We start from the raw sequence: 20,950 nt of genomic DNA, 5'->3' as shown, positions 1-20,950 counted from the left end.
GTTAGGTGGGCTTGGATCGGCGCAACATCGAGAGCCAAAGGGCCTGTACTGCGCTGTAATCTTCTATGTTCTGTGTAAGCAAACATTGAAATATAAACCGAAAGAACTGCACATGCTGAAAAACAGAAGTTGCTGGAAAAGCTCAGCAGGACATAGAGTCATAGAGATGTACAGCATGGAAACAGACCCTTCGGTCCAACCCGTCCATGCCGATCAGATATCCCAACCCAATCTAGTCCCACCTGCCAACACCCGGCCCATATCCCTCCAAACCCTTCCTATTCATATACCCATCCAAATGCCTCTTAAATGTTGCAATTGTAACAGCCTCCACCACTTCCTCTGGCAGCTCATTCCATACACGTACCACCCTCTGCGTGAAAAGGTTGCCCCCTTAGGTCTCTTTTATATCTTTCCCCTCTCACCCTAAACCTATGCCCTCTAGTTTTGGACTCCCCAGCACCAGGGAAAAGACTTTGTCTATTTATCCTATCCATGCCCCTCATAATTTTGTAAACCTCTATAAGGTCACCCCTCAGCCTCCAACGCTCCAGGGAAAACAGCACCAGCCTGTTCAGCCTCTCCCTGTAGCTCAGATCCTCCAACCCTGGCAACATCCTTGTAAATCTTTTCTGAACCCGTTTAAGTTTCACAACATCTTTCCGATAGGAAGGAGACCAAAATTGCATGCAATATTCCAACAGTGGCCTAACCAACGTCCTGTACAGCCGCAACATGACCTCCCAACTCCTGTACTCAATACTCTGACCAATAAAGGAAAGCATACCAAACGCCTTCTTCTCTATCCTATCTACCTGCGACTCCACTTTCAAGGAGCTATGAACCTGCACTCCAAGGTCTCTTTGTTCAGCAACACTCTCTAGAACTTTACCATTAAGTGTATAAGTCCTGCTAAGATTTGCTTTCCCAAAATGCAGCACCTCGCATTTATCTTAATTAAACTCCATCTGCCACTTCTCAGCCCATTGACCCATCTGGTCAAGATCCTGTTGTAATCTGAGGTAACCCTCTTTGCTGTCCACTACACCTCCAATTTTGGTGTCATCTGCAAACTTACTAACTGTACCTCTTATGCTTGCATCCAAATCATTTATGTAAATGACAAAAAGTAGAGGGCCCAGCACCGATCCTTGTGGCACACCACTGGTCACAGGCCTCCAGTCTGAAAAACAACCCTCCATCACCACCCTCTGTCTTCTGCCTTTGAGCCAGTTCTGTATCCAAATGGCTACTTCTCCCTGTATCCCATGAGATCTAACTTTGCTAATCAGTCTCCCATGGAGAACCTTGTCGAACGCCTTACTGAAGTCCATATAGATCACATCTACCACTCTGCCCTCATCAATCTTCTTTGTTACTTCATCAAAAAACTCAATCAAGTTTGTGAGAAATGATTTCCCATGCACAAAGCCATGTTGACTATCCCAAATCAGTCCTTGCCTTTCCAAATGCATGTCCCTCAGGATTCCCTCCAACAACTTGCCCACCACCGATGTCAGGCTCACTGGTCTATAGTTCCCTGGCTTGTCCTTACCACCCTTCTTAAACAGTCTATCAACATTTGTGAAAACAAATCGAAGTTTACGTTATGGGTGCAGTGACCCTTCCTCAGAACGTTCAGTTTTTATCTTGATCAAATGGGTCAATGGGCTGAAAAATGGCAGATGGTGTTCAATCTGGATAAATGCAAGATATTGATTTTGGTACAACATATAGGGGCAAGACTTATATAATTAATGGTGGGGCTTGGGTAGTGTTACAGAAAGAGGAACCTAGGGATTCAGGTACATAATTCTTTGAAGATTGCGTCACATATAGACAGGGTGCTTAAAAAGATGTTTAGGCCGCTTGCCTTCATTGCTTAGTCCCTTAAGTGTTGGAGTTGGGAAGTCATGTTGAGGTTGTACATGCCATTAGTGAGACAGCTTTTGGAATACAATGTCCAGTTCTGGTTGCCCACTTATAGGAAGGATATTATTAAGCTGGAGTGGGTTCAGAATAGATGTACTAGGATGTTGCTGGGTATGGAAGGTTTGAATGATAAAGGAAGTTTGGATAGACTGGGACTTCCTTCACTTGAGCTTAGGAGGTTAAGAGGCGACCTGATAGAAGTTTATAAAATAATGAAGGGTATAGATAGAGTTAATGGTACATAGAACGTAGAATATTACAGCACAGTACAAGTCCTTCGGATCTCGATGTTGCACCAACGTGTGGAACTAATCTGAAGCCCATTTAACCTACACTATTCCATTTTTATCCATATGTTTATCCAATGGCCATTTAAATGCCCATAACGTTGGTGAGTCTACTACTGTTGGAGGTAGTGCGTTCCATGCCCCTACTACTCTCTGAGTAAAGAAACTACCTCTGATATCTGTCTTATATATATATATGTATACATCACTCCTCAATTTAAAGCTTTGTCCCCTCGTGCTAGCCATCACCATCCAAGAAAAAAGGCTCTCACTATCCACCCTATCTAACCCTCTGATTATCTTATATAACTACACCAGCAACCATCCCAACACACACAAACGAAGCTGTATCAGAACACTGTTCCAACGAGCCACATCACACTGCAGCACAGACGAACTTCGGAAAACAGAGGAGAACCACCTATACAACATATTCAAGAAGAACGGATACTCAAAATATACAGTGCGCAGATTCCTCAAGAACAAACCACAACAAGCAGACCAAACACAGCCAGAAACCCTAACCACCTTACCATACATCAAAGAAGTTTCAGAAATGACAGCCAGACTACTAAGACCCCTCGGAATCCTAGTAGCACACAAACCCACACAAACACAAACTAACAAACCTAAAAGACCCAGTACATCCCATGGAGAAAACCAATGTCATCTACAAAATTCCATGCAAAGACTGCCAGAAACACTACGTAGGACAAACAGGAAGAAAGTTAGCCACCAGGATACACGAACACCAGCTAGCCACAAAAAAACACGACCCTCTCTCCCTTGTAGCCCTACACACGGAGGAAAAAAAAATCATTTCGACTGGGACAATACATCTATCCTGGGACAGGCTAAGCAAAGACATGCGAGAGAATTCCTTGAGGCCTGGCACTCCAACCACAACACCATAAACAAACACATAGATCTAGATACCATCTATCAACCCCTCAGAAAACAAACAGGAAATGACATCACCACAAACCCCAGGAACCCCATCCTGGACAAACATATAAATAGAAAGCAGGAGACAACAGCTTCGCTTCACTCGGAGGTCGCCACTGATGATGTTGCCTAGCCAGGTAATGAAACGTCTGGATATCAAACCTACAGCTCAGCGAGCAAACCTACATCCTATATCTTATATGTCTCAATTAAGTCACCTCTCAACCTTCTCCTCTCTAAAGGAAACATCCTCAAGTCCCTCAGCCTTTCCTCATCAGACCTTCCCTCCATATCAGGCAACATCCTAGTAAATCTCCTCTGAACCCTTTCCAAAGCTTCCACATCCTTCCTATAACAAGGCAACCAGAACTGTACACAGTACTCCAAGTGCGGCTGCAACCGAGTTTTGTACAGCTGCAAAATTGTCTTTTCCCTTGGATGAGAGGTTTCAAGAATGGCGGGGGGGGGGCACCTTTTAAGGTGAGAGGAAAGAGATTTAAAAAGGATATGAGGAGCAAATTTCTTACACAGAAGGTGGTTCGCGTATAGGAAGTGATGGATGTGGGTACAACTATGTTTAAAATACATTCAGATACAAGAGGAAAGGCTTGGAGGGATAACAACCAGGAGTAGACAGGTGGGACGAGTTTAGATTGGGATTATATTCAGGATGGACAGGTTAAACTGAAGGATCTGTCTCCATGCTGTACGTTTCTATGACTCAATGACTCTATGTATGAGCTACCGCACAGCAGGAACCGACAATCTCCAACTCGGACACAACAGCCTGACTAGGATGCTCTGAAGAGCCTCTGGGAGCCACGCTGACCCTAGGTGGGGTGGACAAAGTTAATAATCAGGTAGGTAAGAACAAGGACTGCAGATGCAGCTCCTCGGATGCTGCCTGAACTGCTGTGCTCTTCCAGCACCACCAATCCAGAATCTGGAAACCAGAGTCTAGATCAGAGTGGTGCTGGAAAAGCACAGCAGGTCAGGCAGCATCCGAGGAGCAGGAATAATCGACGTTTCGGGCAAAAGCCCTTCATCACACCACACCAGCATTTAGTCTGACAGGTTCATTTGGAAGCACTAGCTTTCAGAGCGCTGCTCCTTCATCAGGTGGTAGTGGGTGAGGTTTCTAGCCAAGGGGTGGGGTTTCAGTGGCAGGGGCGGGGAGTAAAAGCAGGGGGCGGGACTATACCGTGTTTGAGGCAGACTCCAGAGGGCGCTGTGTCGGGCGGGACGACGAGACTAGTGGGAGGAGCTACACTGTATTGGCGGATCCCGCGGGAGTCAGGGGCGCGGTGATGGCTAAGGGGCGGATCCCACGAGCTTGGGCGGGGCGATGGTGAAGGGGCGGATCCCACCGGGCTGGGGCGGGGCGATGGCTAAGGGGCGGATCCCGCGGGGCTAGGGCGGGGCGATGGTGAAGGGGCGGATCCCGCGGGGCTGGGCGATGGTGAAGGGGCGGATCCCACGGGGCTGGGGCGGGGCGATGGTGAAGGGGCGGATCCCGCGGGGCTGGGGCGGGGCGATGGTGAAGGGGCGGATCCCGCGGGGCTGGGGCGGGGCGATGGTGAAGGGGCGGATCCCACGGGGCTGGGGCGGGGCGATGGTGAAGGGGCGGAACCCACGGGGCCGGGGCGGGGCGATGGTGAAGGGGCGGATCCCACGGGGCTGGGGCGGGGCGATGGTGAAGGGGCGGAAACCACGGGGCTGGGGCGGGGCGATGGTGAAGGGGCGGATCCCACGGGGCTGGGGCGGGGCGATGGTGAAGGGGCGGAAACCACGGGGCTGGGGCGGGGCTTGGTGAAAGGGCGGATCCCGCGAGGCTAGGGCGGGTCGATGGTGAAGAGGCGGAGCGATGATGAAGGGGCGGATCCCGCGGGGCTCTGGCGGGGCGATGCTGAAGGGGCGGGGCGATGCTGAAGGGGCGGGGCGATGCTGAAGGGGCGGATCCCGCGGGGCTGGGGCGGGGCGATGCTGAAGGGGCGGGGCGATGCTGAAGGGGCGGATCCCGCGGGGCTGGGGCGGGGCGACGGTGAAGGGGCGGATCCCCGGGGTCAGAGGTTGCTCCTGCCGCGCCATGGCGGCTGATCCCGGCCTAGAGCTTGATGAGCGGCTTCGGGAAGCGGCGAGTCTCGGGGATTTGGAGTTGGTTTCGGAGCTGCTGGGCCGCGGAGCCCGAGTGAACGGACAGAACACGGTGAACGGCTGGTGAGGAGCTGGGCGACCGGGCCTAGAGGGAAAACCGTGGAAAATAACCCACCACCGGGGAGGGTCAGTGCTGAGGGAGTGCCGCACTGTCGGAGGGTCAGTGCTGAGGGAGTGCCGCACTGTCGGAGGGTCAGTGCTGAGGGAGTGCCGCACTGTCGGAGGGTCAGTGCTGAGGGAGTGCCGCACTGTCGGAGGGTCGGTGCTGAGGGAGTGCCGCACTGTCGGAGGGTCAGTGCTGAGGGAGTGCCGCACTGTCGGAGGGTCGGTGCTGAGGGAGTGCCGCACTGTCGGAGGGTCAGTGCTGAGGGAGTGCCACACTGTCAGAGGGTCAGTGCTGAGGGAGTGGGCACTGTCGGAGGTCAGTGCTGAGGGAGTGTCGCACTATCGGAGGGTCAGCGCCGAGGGAGTGCTGCACTGTCGGAGGGTCAGCGCCGAGGGAGTGCCGCACTGTCGGAGGGTCAGTGCCGAGGGAGTGCTGCACTGTCAGAGGGTCAGCGCCGAGGGAGTGCTGCACTGTCGGAGGGTCAGCGCCGAGGGAGTGCCGCACTGTCGGAGGGTCAGCGCCGAGGGAGTGGGCACTGTCGGAGGGTCAGCGCTGAGGGAGTGGGCACTGTCGGAGGGTCAGTGCTGAGTGAGTGTCGCACTGTCGGAGGGTCAGCGCTGAGGGAGTGTCGCACCGTCGGAGGGTCAGCGCTGAGTGAGTGTCGCACCGTCGGAGGGTCAGTGCTGAGGGAGTGTCGCACCGTCGGAGGGTCAGTGCTGAGGGAGTGTCGCACCGTCGGAGGGTCAGTGCTGAGGGAGTGTCGCACCGTCGGAGGGTCAGTGCTGAGGGAGTGTCGCACCGTCGGAGGGTCGGCGCTGAGGGAGTGCTGCGCCGTCGGAGGGTCGGCGCTGAGGGAGTGCTGCGCCGTCGGAGGGTCGGCGCTGAGGGAGTGCTGCGCCGTCGGAGGGTCGGCGCTGAGGGAGTGCCGCGCCGTCGGAGGGTCGGCGCTGAGGGAGTGCCGCACTGCCTCATCTGCAAAAACCAACCGTTTACCTTACTATGTCTATTGTTGACTGTAATCTGGTTCTGTTGCTTGCATTACAGGACCTGTTTGCATTGGGCTTGTAAACGTGGTCACACTCAGATTGTATCCTACCTACTTGATGCTGGGGCTAATAAAGATATTCTCACAAACAAAGGTGAAAGTGCAGCACAACTGACGATGAAACGTGAACTCCGAGCCATGTTAGGAGGTGATTTGCTGACGTTATTCTTTGTCTTGCTCTGTAACGTTACTGTTTACCACTCTGCCTGGATATTTTAATATATATTTCACTCTGACAATCTCATCCCTTCAGCTCTATCCCTTTCTCTTGGGTGGACTACTCTCCAAGGTCAAATGTTAAAGTGGAACAGCCTCTTACTTTGCACGCACTATAAAGTCAGCTTGTTGCAAACTCTACTCCAGTCTTAAAACTTATGCCAAGTCCTGTTCATCCAACTTCACTCAGTAACCTGCACTGGCTCCTAGTCTAGTGATGTCTTAATTTAAACTTATCTTCTGTGTCCTTGATCCCTCCTTAACCCATAACGTCCTCTAATGGGAACAGTTGCTTGGTGAGTCTGTGACTGGACGAGAAAGCCAAGACCTGGATCGATGATCGAGAAACATGAGTTCAGATCCTGTAACTGGGGAATTTAAATTAAGTTCATGAAATAAAATAAAATGTTAGAATCAGCAATGATTCAATTTCATAAGTAGCTTTCTGGTTCCCAGATATTCTTTGTGAATATCTTTGTGAAAGCCATGGCAACTTCAATAGGAGAGAGTTAAAAATCACACAACACCAGGTTATAGTCTAACAAGCACTAGCTTCCAGGGCTGCCTCTTCATCAGGTGGTTGTGGAGCATAAGATTGTAAGACACAGAATTTATAGCAAATGTTTACTGTGTGATGTAACTGAAATTATATATTGAAAAGGACCTGGATTGTTTAAGTCTGCCATCTGTTAGAATGACCATGTTGGTTTCAGTTCTTTCATATGTAAATTGCAAAGTTTTTTTGTAAAAGTTACATTCTCAAGTGAATTTTAACAATTGGTGTCTGTCAGCCCAGATAATGTATTGAAGGTGTGAGCTCCCCTGTGTGATACTGTCTGTGCCACAATGTTTACACTGATCCTAATCTTAAAAAATGAATTTATAGAATCTTACATGGATTCCTGCAGTTTTTGAGTGAAGTAAAATGTAATTCTGCAAGGACAAATTCGCCCCCCCAACTTTTATGTATGTGTGTGTTTGGGGGGAGGGGGTGCACTGAGATGCCATTTATATTCTCACTCACACACACGCACCCACTCTCTCTCAGACATTTCCAACCCTGCTGTGCACTCTGTGTGCTCTTGACCCCTCCAAAGGAGCCTCTTGGTTCGATCGGTCAAAAGAATCACTAGGAGTATGGTCTGTTTAAAGCAAGGTTACCGGTTTAATAAATTAAGGCAGCCAGGCGCAGATTTGTCCAGCAACACAGAGCTTAAAAGCTTCTGTGTTCCGTGAAGAAATGTAATTGCTTTTAAATTAAACTTTAAATGGAACCTACCAATCTTCCTTCCCACCCATCCGCTCCACCCTCCTCTCTAACCTGTCACCTTCATCCCCACCTCCATCCATCTATTGTACTCTTGGCTACCTTCTCCCCAGTCCCACCCCCCTCCCATTTATCTCTCCACCCTGGAGTCTCCCTGCCTCATTCCTGATGAAGGGCTTTTGCCCAAAACGTTGATTTTCCTGCTCCTCGGATGCTGCCTGATTATTTGTTCGCAAACGTACATACACACACACACACAGGACCAATGTTTCCTGTCATGTTTTTTTTCTGCTGCATGGATCTTAAAGGTTCATGCACAACAGGATTGGCGCGGTGATCGAAGGAAACTCCCAGCAGCCATACAGTTTACGTGGAGCACTGCCCAGGATGTTGGGGTATCACCATGGTAATGTTTGCCTACACATCCCAAACACACATGGAAACAGAAAAAACCCTTGGGGGAAAAAAAATGTTAAGCTGATTAAGCCTAAACCCTCGATCTTTCTCTACTTCTTAATTACAGTCCTTAAAATCAACCTCTTTGACCAAACATTTGGTCACTATCAGTCCTGACCTAGTGGCTAACACTGGTGAATCCAAAATTTGCGTGTTCAGATTCCAGTCCAAAACCTGAGCACAGAAGTTGAGACTTGTGTTGAGGGAGTGCAGTGTTGAGGGAGTGCAGTGTTGAGGGAGTGCAGTGTTGAGGGAGTGCAGTGTTGAGGGAGTGCAGTGTTGCCAGAGCTACTGTATTTCAGGGAAGGTGTTCAACTGAGGCTTCATATGTTCTCTTGTGGATGTAGATGGTCACATGACTCTATCTCAATGATAAACAGGGGAATTCTCTCTGGTGAAAAACAAAAGAACCACTGATGCTGGAAATCAGAAACAAAGACAGAAATTGCTGGAAAAACTCAGCAGGTCTAACAGCATCTGAAGAGAAAATAGCAGGTCGAGTGACTCTTTCTCAGAAGAGTGTCTCTCTCTGTCTCCTGTCCTGGCCAATATTCATTAGTCAGTCAACATCATTAAACATATATTATCAGGTTATCATCAAATTACTGTTTATGAGCGTTTGCAATTTGCAAATTGGCTACTTGATTTCCCATGTTACTTTATTGTTAGACCCAGTGATTGTGAAAGCTGCTATGCATGTGGATTCTTTTAATTCTGTTTCAGTCCGAGCATCTCTTTATTTTGCACATCCAAGTTTTGATGGGCAATATTCTGCAAAGTAACTTAGGTTATTATAATAGTGTTTAAGGTGCTACGTACCATCTGTGTGGAGGTACTGCTCACTGCTGTTTTCTTTCTCTCTCTCTCCGTCTGTCTGCAGTTGATGAGGATTCAGAGCCCGTGGTTAATGGAGAATCAACTCTTCCGTTCCTGCCCAACTACCTGGCAAATCCCTCCTTCCCGTATGTGGAGAAGCGGGAGTCCAAAAGCACGGAGGCTGCAGCTGCTGGCTCACTAACAGGCCGCAAACCGTCACTGACATCACAGCAACAGAACACACTAGCAGCAGGACCCCCAGCAACTTTCCAGCCACTATTCTTCACTGGAGCCTACCCTATAAATGAGCAAGGTAGGGAAAGGGACAGGCACTGTGTGTAGATAGAGTCTGCTCTATCTCAGCAGGCTCTCCAGAGGCAATGTTTGTGCCTGCCTTGTGTGGGGGGGACACAAAGAAATATAAAAATATGATGAGTACGGTTAACAACCAGGTAATAACTGACAATTGGTTTCTTGTGATGTTGATAGAGGGATAACTATATCTGACACACAACACTACACCTTAAAAAGTGCACACAGAAAATGCCATGTAATCATACACAATTAGGCAGGACAACAATGAATGCCCTGAAAAATGTGGACAACGTCACAACTAGCACCGTTCAGCTGGCGTGCCCTGGCAAAGTGAATATGAAATTCTCAGGCACAGTGCCACTTTATGCAGTTGCTTCTGGTAACATGTATTCCCACTACCAAATGTTAGTGTGAGGGGAAACTCTATGTACAGTAAAGAGGTGTGTGATTGAATCAGATGTTGAACTGACCTGCTTGCCTGGACAGGTTTCCATATTAGCATGGGCTTTAAAAGGAATAGTTTTAGAAATTTCTTTACATGTATCACTGATCCAAATCTTGTTTTCGAAGAAGGAATGGATAAGTTTCTTGTCAAAAGAGTTGATTGCTCTGCTGCTTCACTCAATGAAACATCTGAACCTAAAGAAAAATAAGGCAAGACTGTTCAGAGACAGCACAGTGAGTGCTTTCTGGCCTTTGGATTTTCATGGACAGGTGGTGCAGCTTGTCCCTTACCGGAATATCTCATCTGCAGAGAGAAGTTGGCTGACACTCTGATAGTATCAAAAACATACATATGCCATTTGCAAATGAAACCTCTATCTCTTGTGAACAAAGTCAAGAGCTTGAGAAAACAAAACAATAAGCATACGCAATGTCTGATGGTCTGTGTACGGGTATTGGAAAATCCTCAACCAGTGAGTTACCTGGAGGCTGAACTTGTAGCAAAGTCAAATAAGTCCCATCCTATTGCTGACAACTTAATCATGCCTGTATGTGAAAACAAATTAGCAGGAGTTGATACTGCAAGAAAGTGTGAGAAAATTCCATTCTGCTAACGTGGTTAAACTGCCAATTATCAGCATGACAACTGATAGAGGAAGTGCTGCAAGAGACGTTGGCGACCATTGGGACGTCTGCTTTGCAAATTGATGAGTCCACTGATCCAAGCTGACACTGCCAGATGCTGGCCAATGTTCCGTATGTTGTGGGAATGCAATTCAGGAGAATGTTTCCTTCTGTAAGGAGATACCGAGCCATGTAACTGGTGAAGAAACATTGAGGAACAGATACCTCCTTGAGGGAAAACAAACTTACCTGGGCCATGTGTTGGAGTGTTAGCACTGATGGGAAGGTCAAAGGTTTTGTCAATAAGGTGAAAGAGCAAAATCCTGACATTCAGACCATCAATTGCATCCTCCATCGCAAAGCTCTTGTGGCCAAACAATGTAACCGGAGTTAGCTGCAATGTTACAGCATGCGTGAAAATCATGCATTACATCAAATCGCAGCCATTCACATCATTTTTGCTCACAGTTTTGTTTGCAGAAATGTGAGCCTGGTATCAGCATCTCCTGTCACACACTGGGGAAGCTTCTCTCTTTTGTTCATAAACTCCAGATTATTACTTCTGGGCTAAGATGGAGTATCTCACAGATACCATCTGAATGAGCTGAATATTAAAATGCAGTTGGAGAATGAAAGAATCCTGACTATCGAAGAGAAACTCCAAGGTTTCTGATCACAGTTTGGCGTTTGACAGGAGACAGTGGCAGCTATTTACACCATCAGGAACAGACGCAGCTTCTTATTCAAACACCTACTGGCACTGCAAGAGAAGTTTGAATTTACTTCCCCTCAAAACATATGAAATGCTGCGACCGGATGTGTGTTCCATTTTATTCAATGTCTTCTGCTTCATCACAAAAGCGATGTTAAAAGAGAACAGTCTCTGACCATGCTATTGCTACTGTTGCTGTTTGCGACATGGTCCCCCAACAAGTGAATGCTTTTGACACTGGCCTCCATGAACCACTGGAGAGCGTGCTCATCAATTCAGCACGATCTGAGTGTGGCTGTTTTGTCAATCCCTCCCCAGGTCAAATATCAGCATGCTAAGGCTTTCCACTCCTCCAGGAAATTGCAATTTACTTTGCCCATGAAGAGTTAGGAATGGTTGGGTTGAGCAAAATTTGAAAATGTCTGTGCTCACATTCGAAGACTGTGTTCTTGCTGTTAGATTTGAAACATTAATACTTCTGATCCACCTCTAAACTGTTGTATGGATTATTTTGCAAACGTTCTCTAATAAGGCTGTGACCATTCTAACTACAAGTAGATGTGACATTTATTAGCAATCGGCCTTCAGGTTAACACCCTATGGAATGTGTACGGGACGGTGACTGGTGTCCTGTGGGGCCGGTATGGGACGGTGACTGGTATCCTGTGGGGCAAGTACGGGACGGTGACTGGTATCCTGTGGGGCAAGTACGGGACGGTGACTGGTGTCCTGTGGGGCCGGTATGGGACGGTGACTGGTATCATAGAACATAGAACATAGAAGAATACAGCGCAGTACAGGCCCTTTGGCCCTCGATGTTGCGCCGATCCAAGCCCACCTAACCTATACTAACCCACTATCCTCCATATACCTATCCAATGCCCGCTTAAATGCCCATAAAGAGGGAGAGTCCACCACTGCTACTGGCAGGGCATTCCATGAACTTACGACTCGCTGAGTGAAGAACCTACCTCTAACTTCAGTCCTATATCTACCCCCCCTTAATTTAAAGCTATGCCCCCTTGTAATACCCGACTCCATACGCGGGAAAAGGTTCACACTGTCAACCCTATCTAACCCCCTAATCATCTTGTACACCTCAATCAAGTCACCCCTAAACCTTCTTTTCTCTCATGAAAACAGCCCCAAGTGTCTCAGTCTTTCCTCATACGATCTTCCTTCCATACCAGGCAACATCCTGGTAAACCTCCTCTGCACCCGTTCCAGTGCCTCCACATCCTTCCTATAGTATGGCGACCAAAACTGCACACAATATTCCAGATGCGGCCGCACCAGAGTCTTATACAACTGCATCATGACCTCAGGACTCCGGAACTCAATTCCTCTACCAATAAAAGCCAGTACGCCATATGCCTTCCTCACCGCACTATTTACCTGGGTGGCAACTTTCAGAGATCTGTGTACATGGACACCAAGATCCCTCTGCTCATCCACACTACCAAGTATCCGACCATTAGCCCAGTACCCCATCTTTTTGTTATTCTTCCCAAACTGAATCACCTCACACTTAGCTACATTGAATTCCATTTGCCACCTTTCTGCCCAGCTCTGCAGCTTCTCTATATCCTGCTGTAACCTGCCACATCCTTCCTCACTGTCAACAACTCCTCCGACTTTCGTATCATCCGCAAACTTGCTCACCCAACCTTCTAACCCCTCTTCCAGGTCATTTATAAAAATGACAAACAGCAATGGTCCCAAAACAGATCCTTGCGGAACACCGCTAGTGACGGCACTCCATGAAGAAACTTTGCCATCAACTACTACCCTCTGTCTTCTTCCATCCAGCCAATTCCTAATCCAAACTTCCAACTCACCCTCAATGCCATATCTCCGTATTTTCTGCAGTAGCCTACCATGGGGAACCTTATCAAACGCCTTACTAAAAATCCATATATACCACATCTACCGCTTTCCCCTCATCAACCTCCTTCGTCACCTTTTCAAAGAATTCAATAAGGTTTGTGAGGCACGACCTGCCCTTCACAAAACCATGCTGACTATCCTTGATCACATTATTCCTATCCAGATGTGCATAAATCCTATCCCTTACAATTCTCTCTAAGACTTTGCCCACAACAGAAGTGAGACTCACCGGCCTATAGTTACTAGAGTTATCCCTACTCCCCTTTTTGAACAAGGGAACCACATTTGCTATCCTCCAGTCTTCTGGCACTACTCCTGTAGACAAAGAGGACATAAAATTCAAGGCCAATGTCTCTGCAATCTCCTCCCTTGCTTCCCAGAGAATCCTAGGATAAATGCCATCAGGCCCAGGGGACTTATCTATTTTCACCTTTTCCAGGATTTCCAACACCTCTTCTCTACATACCTCAAAGCCATCCATTCTACTTATTTGTGACTCAGTATTCACATCGACGACAATGCCCTGTTCCTGAGTAAATACTGAAGAAAAGTATTCATTCAGTGTCTCCCCAATCTCTTCCGCCTCCACACGCAACTTCCCACTACTATCCTTGACTGGACCTATTCCTACCCTAGTCATTCTTTTGTTCCTAACATACCTATAGAAAGCCTTAGGGTTTTCCCTAATCCTACTGACTAAGGACCTTTCATGTCCCCTCCTTGCTGCTCTTAGCTCTCTCTTCAGGTCCTTCCTGGCTACCCTATAACTCTCAATCGCCCCAATTGAACCTTCACGTCTCATCTTGAGATAGGCCGCCCTCTTCCATTTAACAAGGGATTCCAATTCCTTATTAAACCACGGCTCCCTCGCACGACCCTTTCCTCCCTGCCTGACAGGTACATACTTATCAAGGACACTCAATAGTTGCTCCTTGAACAAGCTCCACATATCATTTACACTCTTGCCTTGGAGTCTACTTTTCCAAGCCACACATCCTAAGTCATGCCTCACCGCATCATAATTTCCCTGACCCCAGCTATAACTCTTGCCCTGTAGTACACACTTATCCCTCTCCATCACGAGAGTAAAAATCACCGAATTATGGTCACTATCCCCAAAGTGCTCACCTACCTCTAATTCTAACACCTGGCCTGGTTCGTTACCCAGAACCAAATCCAGTATGGCCTCACCTCTTGTTGGCCTGTCTACATATTGTGTCAGGAAACTCTCCTGCACACATTGAACAAACACTGACCCATCTAACGAACTTGAGCTATAGCTTTCCCAATCAATATCAGGAAAGTTAAAGTCCCCCATAACAACCACCCTATTACTGTCACTCATCTCCTGAATCACCTTCCCTATCCTTTCTTCAATGATTCTAGGACTATTAGGAGGCCTGTAAAAGACTCCTAACAGGGTGACCTCACCTTTCCTATTCCTAACCTCAGCCCAAACTACCCCAGATGGCAAGTCCTCATCCATCGTCCTTTCCACCACTGTAATACTATCTTTGACAAGCAATGCCACACCTCCCCCTCTTTTACCCCCACCTCTGACCCTACTAAAACATTTAAATCCTGGAACCTGCAACAGCCAATCCTGTCCCTGTTCTAGCCATGTCTCCGTAATAGCCACAACATCGAAGTCCCAGGTACCAACCCACGCTGCAAGTTCACCTACCTTATTTCGTATACTTCTTGCATTGAAGTATACACACTTCAAGCCACTTTCCTGTTTACAGACACCCTCCTTGGAAATTGATGCCATGTTCCTAACCTCCCTACACTCCAGGCCCTGCACCCTGAAGCTACAATCTGGGTTCCCATGCCCCTGCAGAGTTAGTTTAAACCCCCCCCCCCCCCCCCCCAAGAGCACTAGCAAACCTCCCACCAAGGATACTGGTGCCCCTCAGGTTCAGGTGTAGACCATCCTGTTTATAGAGGTCCCACCGTCCCCAGAAAGAACCCCAGTTATCCAAAAACCGGAATCCCTCCCTCCTGCACCATCCCTGTAGCCACGCATTTAAGTGTTCTCTTTCCCTATTCCTCGAATCTCTATCACGTGGCACGGGTAACAAACCAGAGACAACAACTCTGTTCGTTCTAACTCTGAGCTTCCAACCTAGCTCCCTGAAAGCCTGTCTAACATCCTCGGCACTCCTCCTACCTATGTCGTTGGTGCCAATATGGACCACGACTTCGGGCTGCTCCCCCTCCCCCTCCAGGACCCGGAAAACACGATCAGAGACATCACGTACCCTTGCACCTGGGAGGCAACATACCAAACGTGAGTCTCTCTCGTTCCCACAAAACCGCCTATCTGTGCCCCTAACTATCGAGTCCCCAATTACTACTGCTCTGCTCTTCTTCACCCTTCCCTTCTGAGTAACGGGGACAGGCTCCGTGCCAGAGACCTGAGCCCCGTTACTTACCCCTGGTAAGTCATCCCCCCCACAAGTATCCAAAACGGTATACTTGTTCTTGAGGGGAACGGCCGCAGGGGGTCCCTGGACTGGCTGCTTCCTCCCAGTCCCCCTCACTGTCACCCATCTATCTGCCATCTTTGGAGTTACTACTTCCCTATAACTCTGATCTATGACCCCCTCTGCCTCCCAAATGATCCGAAGTTCATCCAACTCCAGCTCCAGTTCCCTAACACGGTCTTGGAGGAGCTGGAGATGGGTGCACTTCCTGCAAGTGTAATCGGCAGGGACGTCGATGGCATCCCTCACCTCGTACATGTTGCAGGAGGAACATTGCACTGCCTTCACTGCCATCCCTCTAAAGCTAACTCTTATTTTAAAAAAACTGGGTCTAAAGAATACAACAAGCAAAATTCAGCACTTACCTACTTACCACAACAGGTGTTATTATTAGGTTAGAGGAGGAGGGCGGGTGGGAGGCACTACCCGTGTAGTGCCTCGGGTTCCTCTCCTTCGCGCTTTTAAAGGGGGAAAAAACCTACCCAGGTAAGCTTACACTAACTGCTTCCGGGTCTCGGCTGCCCCTCTGGTCGTCGTCACTTCCCCCTGGTGCTCCCGCTCTTTCTGTGAAGAGAGAGTGAAAGAGAAAAAAAAACACCGCTGCCCGCTACCGGTAAGCACTTTTAAAACCAAACGGTCTTACCTTCGCTGCTGCTCGCACTGGAAAATCCTGTGGGGCAAGTACGGGACGGTGATTGGTATCCTGTGGGGCCGGTATGGGACGGTGACTGGTATCCTGTGGGGCAAGTACGGGACGGTGACTGGTATCCTGTGGGGCAAGTACGGGACGGTGACTGGTGTCCTGTGGGGCAAGTACGGGACGGTGACTGGTATCCTGTGGGGCCGGTATGGGACGGTGACTGGTGTCCTGTGGGGCCGGTATGGGACGGTGACTGGTGTCCTGTGGGGCCCCTATGGGACGGTGACTGGTATCCTGTGGGGCAAGTACGGGACGGTGACTGGTGTCCTGTGGGGCCGGTATGGGACGGTGACTGGTATCCTGTGGGGCCCCTATGGGACGGTGACTGGTATCCTGTGAGGCGAGTATGGGACGGTGACTGGTATCCTGCGGGGCCCCTATGGGACGATGACTGGTATCCTGCGGGGCCCGTATGGGACGGTGACTGGTATCCTGCAGGGCCCGTATGGGACGGTGACTGGTATCCTGCGGGACCCGTATGGGACGGTGACTGGTATCCTGCGGGGCCCCTATGGGACGGTGACTGGTATCCTGAGGGGCCCCTTTGGGACGGTGACTGGTATCCTGCGGGGCCCCTATGGGACGGTGACTGGTATCCTGCGGGGCCCGTATGGGACGGTGACTGGTATCCTGCGGGGCCCCTATGGGACGGTGACTGGTATCCTGCGGGGCCCCTATGGGACGGTGACTGGTATCCTGCGGGGCGAGTACAGGACGGTGACTGACTCCCTATTGAAGTCCTTCCTGAGTTATTTCTAATGTGACTCATTTTAACAGTTGAAAGTTTATACAGCTGATATGTTTGTGCTCTGTATAAATTGGCCAGGAAGCTGTGGTCTTCTAAAATTATTCCAGTTAGTTGTGCGCTCTGATGGAGAATAAATCAGTAATTCCTGAGCCTGCAATGTTAGATTGGGTCAACAGTCAGAAAAGGTGCAGCCTCACCTGTTCAAAGGTCTGAGGTGATACCACAATCCTACGCCGTAAGCTGCTGCTGTCTCTGTCCTTGCAGAGCTGGTGCTGAAAGTTCGAGTTCACAATCCTGCCGTCCGGGATGATGACTTCATCGAGGTGGAACTGGATCGACAGGAGCTCACTTACCAGGCGTTGCTCAGGGTGAGCTGTCAGGAACTCTGTATCGATCCAAAACAAGTGGCAAAGATCAGAAAACTACCCAACACACTGCTAAGGAAGGTAATCAAAATATACCCCACGCCCCTCGCTGTTACACTGGCACAGAGGGCCGCACCCCTCGCCGTCACACTGGCGCCGGGGGGGAAAGAGTGTGCCCCTCGCTGGGACACTGGCACAGGGGGCCATATCCCTCACTGGGACACTGGCACGGGGAGCCATATCCCTCACTGGGACACTGGCACAGGGGCATGTGCCCCTCGCTGAGACACTGGCACAGGGGCATGTGCCCCTCGCTGGGACACTGGCACGGGGGGGTGTGTGCCCCTCGCTGGGACACTGGCACGGGGGGGTGGCGTGTGCCCCTCGCTGGGACACTGGCATGGGGGGGGCCATGCCCTTTGCTGGGAACCTGGCACGGGGGGCCATATCCCTCACTGGGACACTGGCACGGGGGGGCCCTATCCCTCACTGGGACACTGGCACAGGGGCATGTGCCCCTCGCTGGGGCACTGGCACGGGGGTGTGTGTGTCCCTCGCTGGGACACTGGCACGGGGGTGTGTGTGTGTCCCTCGCTGGGACACTGGCATGGGGGTGTGTGTGTCCCTCGCTGGGACACTGGCACAGGGGAGGGCGTGTGCCCCTCGCTGGGACACTGGCACGGGGGGGGGACGTGTGCCCCTTGCTGGGACACTGGCATGGGGGGGCGGGTGCCCCTCGCTGGGACACTGGCACGGGGGGGTAGTGTGCTCCTCACTGGGGACACTGGCACAGGGGGCTGTGCCCCTCGCTGGGACACTGGCACAGGGGGCCGTGCCACTCACTGGGACACTGGCACAGGGGGCCGTGCCCTTTGTTTATGAATGTTCTGGCAGTGCTCAGTAGTTCAGTCAATGTCTGAGGAATGAAACAGGGTTAATGTTTCCAGTTTGTGACCTGTCACTACAGCCAGGAAACACTACTCAGAAAGCTGGCCGGCGATGAATAGACTCTGACATGATCCGGGGCAGGAGAAATTAAATGACAAAAGGTTCATTTATCAGTGTAATTCTCTGTACTCGCACTCTGACCTGTCTATCCTTGGCCTTCTGCAGTGTTTCCATGAAGCTCAGAGCAGGTGGAACAGCACCTCATCTTTCGATTAGACACGTCATTGCCTGCCAGGCTCCACACTCAGTTCAACCGCTTCTGATTACAACCTCTCCTTCCTTTTTTCTGAGCAGCAACTGTTGGTAATGATTCTGCTTTTCTCGTTCCCACCTCCTCCTCCCTCTCACTTGCCTTCCGTTTCTCGTCCTGTGACTGGTACCTGCCTCTTTTTATCATTGTCCTTTTGTCAATTAATCTCTCCTGCCTTCCTCTCATTTTCTTCCTCCACCTTCTCCCTAAGTCTCTGCTCCTTTTAAACCTGTTTATTTGACTTGATCTTTAGGATAAAGAAGTTGCGAGGCTTCAGAATTACCAAGAGCTGGAGTTTGTTTTACAGAAAGGTGACCCAGCCCTGAGCTCTGTGCCAGCGACTCTGACTGAGCGTCCTTGCTACAATCAGGGGGCAGCAACATTGACCTACTGAGACATGGTGCCTGCTGTGCTTGGGACAGGCGTTATCCCAGCACTCCAGAAACTCAAGACTGTCACTGTGTATGAAAGGGCACAAGTTTTACTTCGCTGAATGACTACACAAGTCGCTGCAATGTCTGTAAAAGTTAATCATGATGGTCACTAGCATTACTTTTGGGGATGATTGAAAACCTTAAGCTGCCTCTCCTTGTGATGATAACAAATGAAAACTAGTTCATGTATCAAATGCACTCCCATCCACCACTCACATCTAGTCAATCCACTCGAGCACTTCCACTGCGGCTATCAGAGCACAACGTGCTGAAATCAGCTGCTCCAGCCAGCCACTGTTTCCAAACAAGGAACTGTGGGTACCACAGACTTCCATCAGTACTCCCGTGTCTCACTGAGCTGTTTGGATGGGCTCCAACAGCAGGTTGAAATGCCCTGTTAAACAATCACGTTTGAAAGTAAACCCTGACCATCTTGTTTCCTTAACCCTTGAGCAGTGGGAGATATAGTCCCTGACCCTTAGCCTATCACACCCACCCAATGTGCCTGGTGTTGACAGGAGTAGCCTGGGATGAGGAGCCACTGGAACTGGTAGGCAGTATAATTCGATTGTAGACAAGAATCTAATTCCAACTGTGTGGTTCAAAAGACCCAGCTCAGCATTCTTGCTCCTTTACATTTTTGCACCTCTCCAGGTAATGCAATCACTGCCCACTATCAAAGCTCTGACCCTTTGGCCATTCTCATGTCTCATCCTTGGATATTCTTCAAGTTATGAAACACTGACCACTTTATTTTTAATCGTGATCTTTCCTCTCCCACTTTGTCAGTGGCACATGCTTCCTATTCTCTCTTTTGTCTGCTGTTCCATCCTCTCGAGTTTCTGCTATTCACAATAAGTCCCAGAGAAAATTCCCATTTCCCAACAGATCCAGTGCTGACTCCAACATCACTTGAATAACCTATGCATTTAGAGATTTGCTATATTTTATAAATGGCTTTTATTCTTTAGATATTCTTGAGCACTTTTTCTAACCGTTATAATCAGGAATTGATCTAATAATCACTGTACAATTATCAATAAAAGTATTCCGTGCAGGTGCAGTATGTAACAGTTTTTTGTGGACAAGGTGTGCTTGTGCATGTGGTGGTATTGAGCATCATGTATGTTTACATGTGCATGTTTGTGGCATGTCTGTTAGTGTGTAAACAGGCATCCAAGCAAGTACACTGTACAGCTGCATATCCCCCAAGAACTCCTATTTTCAGCAACAGAGAATATGATGTTTATCTGCTGTAGCCCATTGTTAATGGTCAGTGGAGAGATTGTGTTGGCTAACCGCTGTCCATTTCAGCTTCCTATCAGCATAAATCTTGTCCCAGTTTCCTTTGGCCTTTGGTTACCGGGCTATCCTGCAGATGGAGTAGCTGTGCAAGGTGAAAAACAGCCTCCTACAGGGCAATGATTCACACCTGTATGGCTTTATGTATCTGTGTCAGCTCCTGTAAAGTCCATGTGTGTCTGTCTGTCTGTGTATAAGGAGTTTACACCTGTCACCACCTGAGCATGTACTGTTATATGGGCAGGTAAAAGGGACAGTTCACTCCAGTCTGGTACTATCACCTGTATCAGTGCTCCCAGATATGTATAACAGAAGCAAGTCAAAAACTTTGATTAATTCGGTTTGTCCTTTCATCTCCTACTATTTTGGTCTTGAAATGTAAAATGAGCACTACGTTGTATTTGTTAAAACAGCATGTCTCTTTATGCTGCTGGGAGCAGACAGTGAGCTGCAGTCCAAGAGGGAATGCAGCTGTCTTGACTGCAGCTCCTGCTGTGTGCTTTTTAATACC

At 49.2% G+C, this 20,950-nt stretch overlaps 1 protein-coding gene across 2 annotated transcripts; it reads left to right on the top strand.

Annotated features, from left to right (window-relative positions):
* Window positions 1-5,225: 5,225 nt before the first annotated feature.
* ankrd40 (ankyrin repeat domain 40) lies at window positions 5,226-20,194 on the top strand. 2 transcript variants are annotated; one of them, XM_088000779.1, is made up of 5 exons: window positions 5,226-5,381; window positions 6,469-6,617; window positions 9,289-9,537; window positions 17,405-17,586; window positions 19,011-20,194. In XM_088000779.1, exons 1-5 carry the CDS (start codon window positions 5,251-5,253, stop codon window positions 19,095-19,097), a joined length of 798 nt encoding a protein of 265 aa, XP_087856905.1. In that variant the 5' UTR covers window positions 5,226-5,250; the 3' UTR covers window positions 19,098-20,194. The 2 variants fall into 2 exon arrangements, with proteins under 2 accessions (XP_087856905.1, XP_087856904.1); XM_088000778.1 differs by having other exon boundaries at window positions 18,957-20,194.
* Window positions 20,195-20,950: the final 756 nt, after the last annotated feature.

This window comes from Chiloscyllium plagiosum, unplaced genomic scaffold (genome assembly GCF_037043375.1).
Source record: "Chiloscyllium plagiosum isolate Xiang-an unplaced genomic scaffold, Cpla_swu_hap1 HiC_scaffold_25, whole genome shotgun sequence".
NCBI lineage: Eukaryota > Metazoa > Chordata > Chondrichthyes > Orectolobiformes > Hemiscylliidae > Chiloscyllium > Chiloscyllium plagiosum.
The sequence above is the reverse complement of the archived record's forward strand: the minus strand, read 5'-3'. Positions and strand labels throughout refer to the sequence as shown.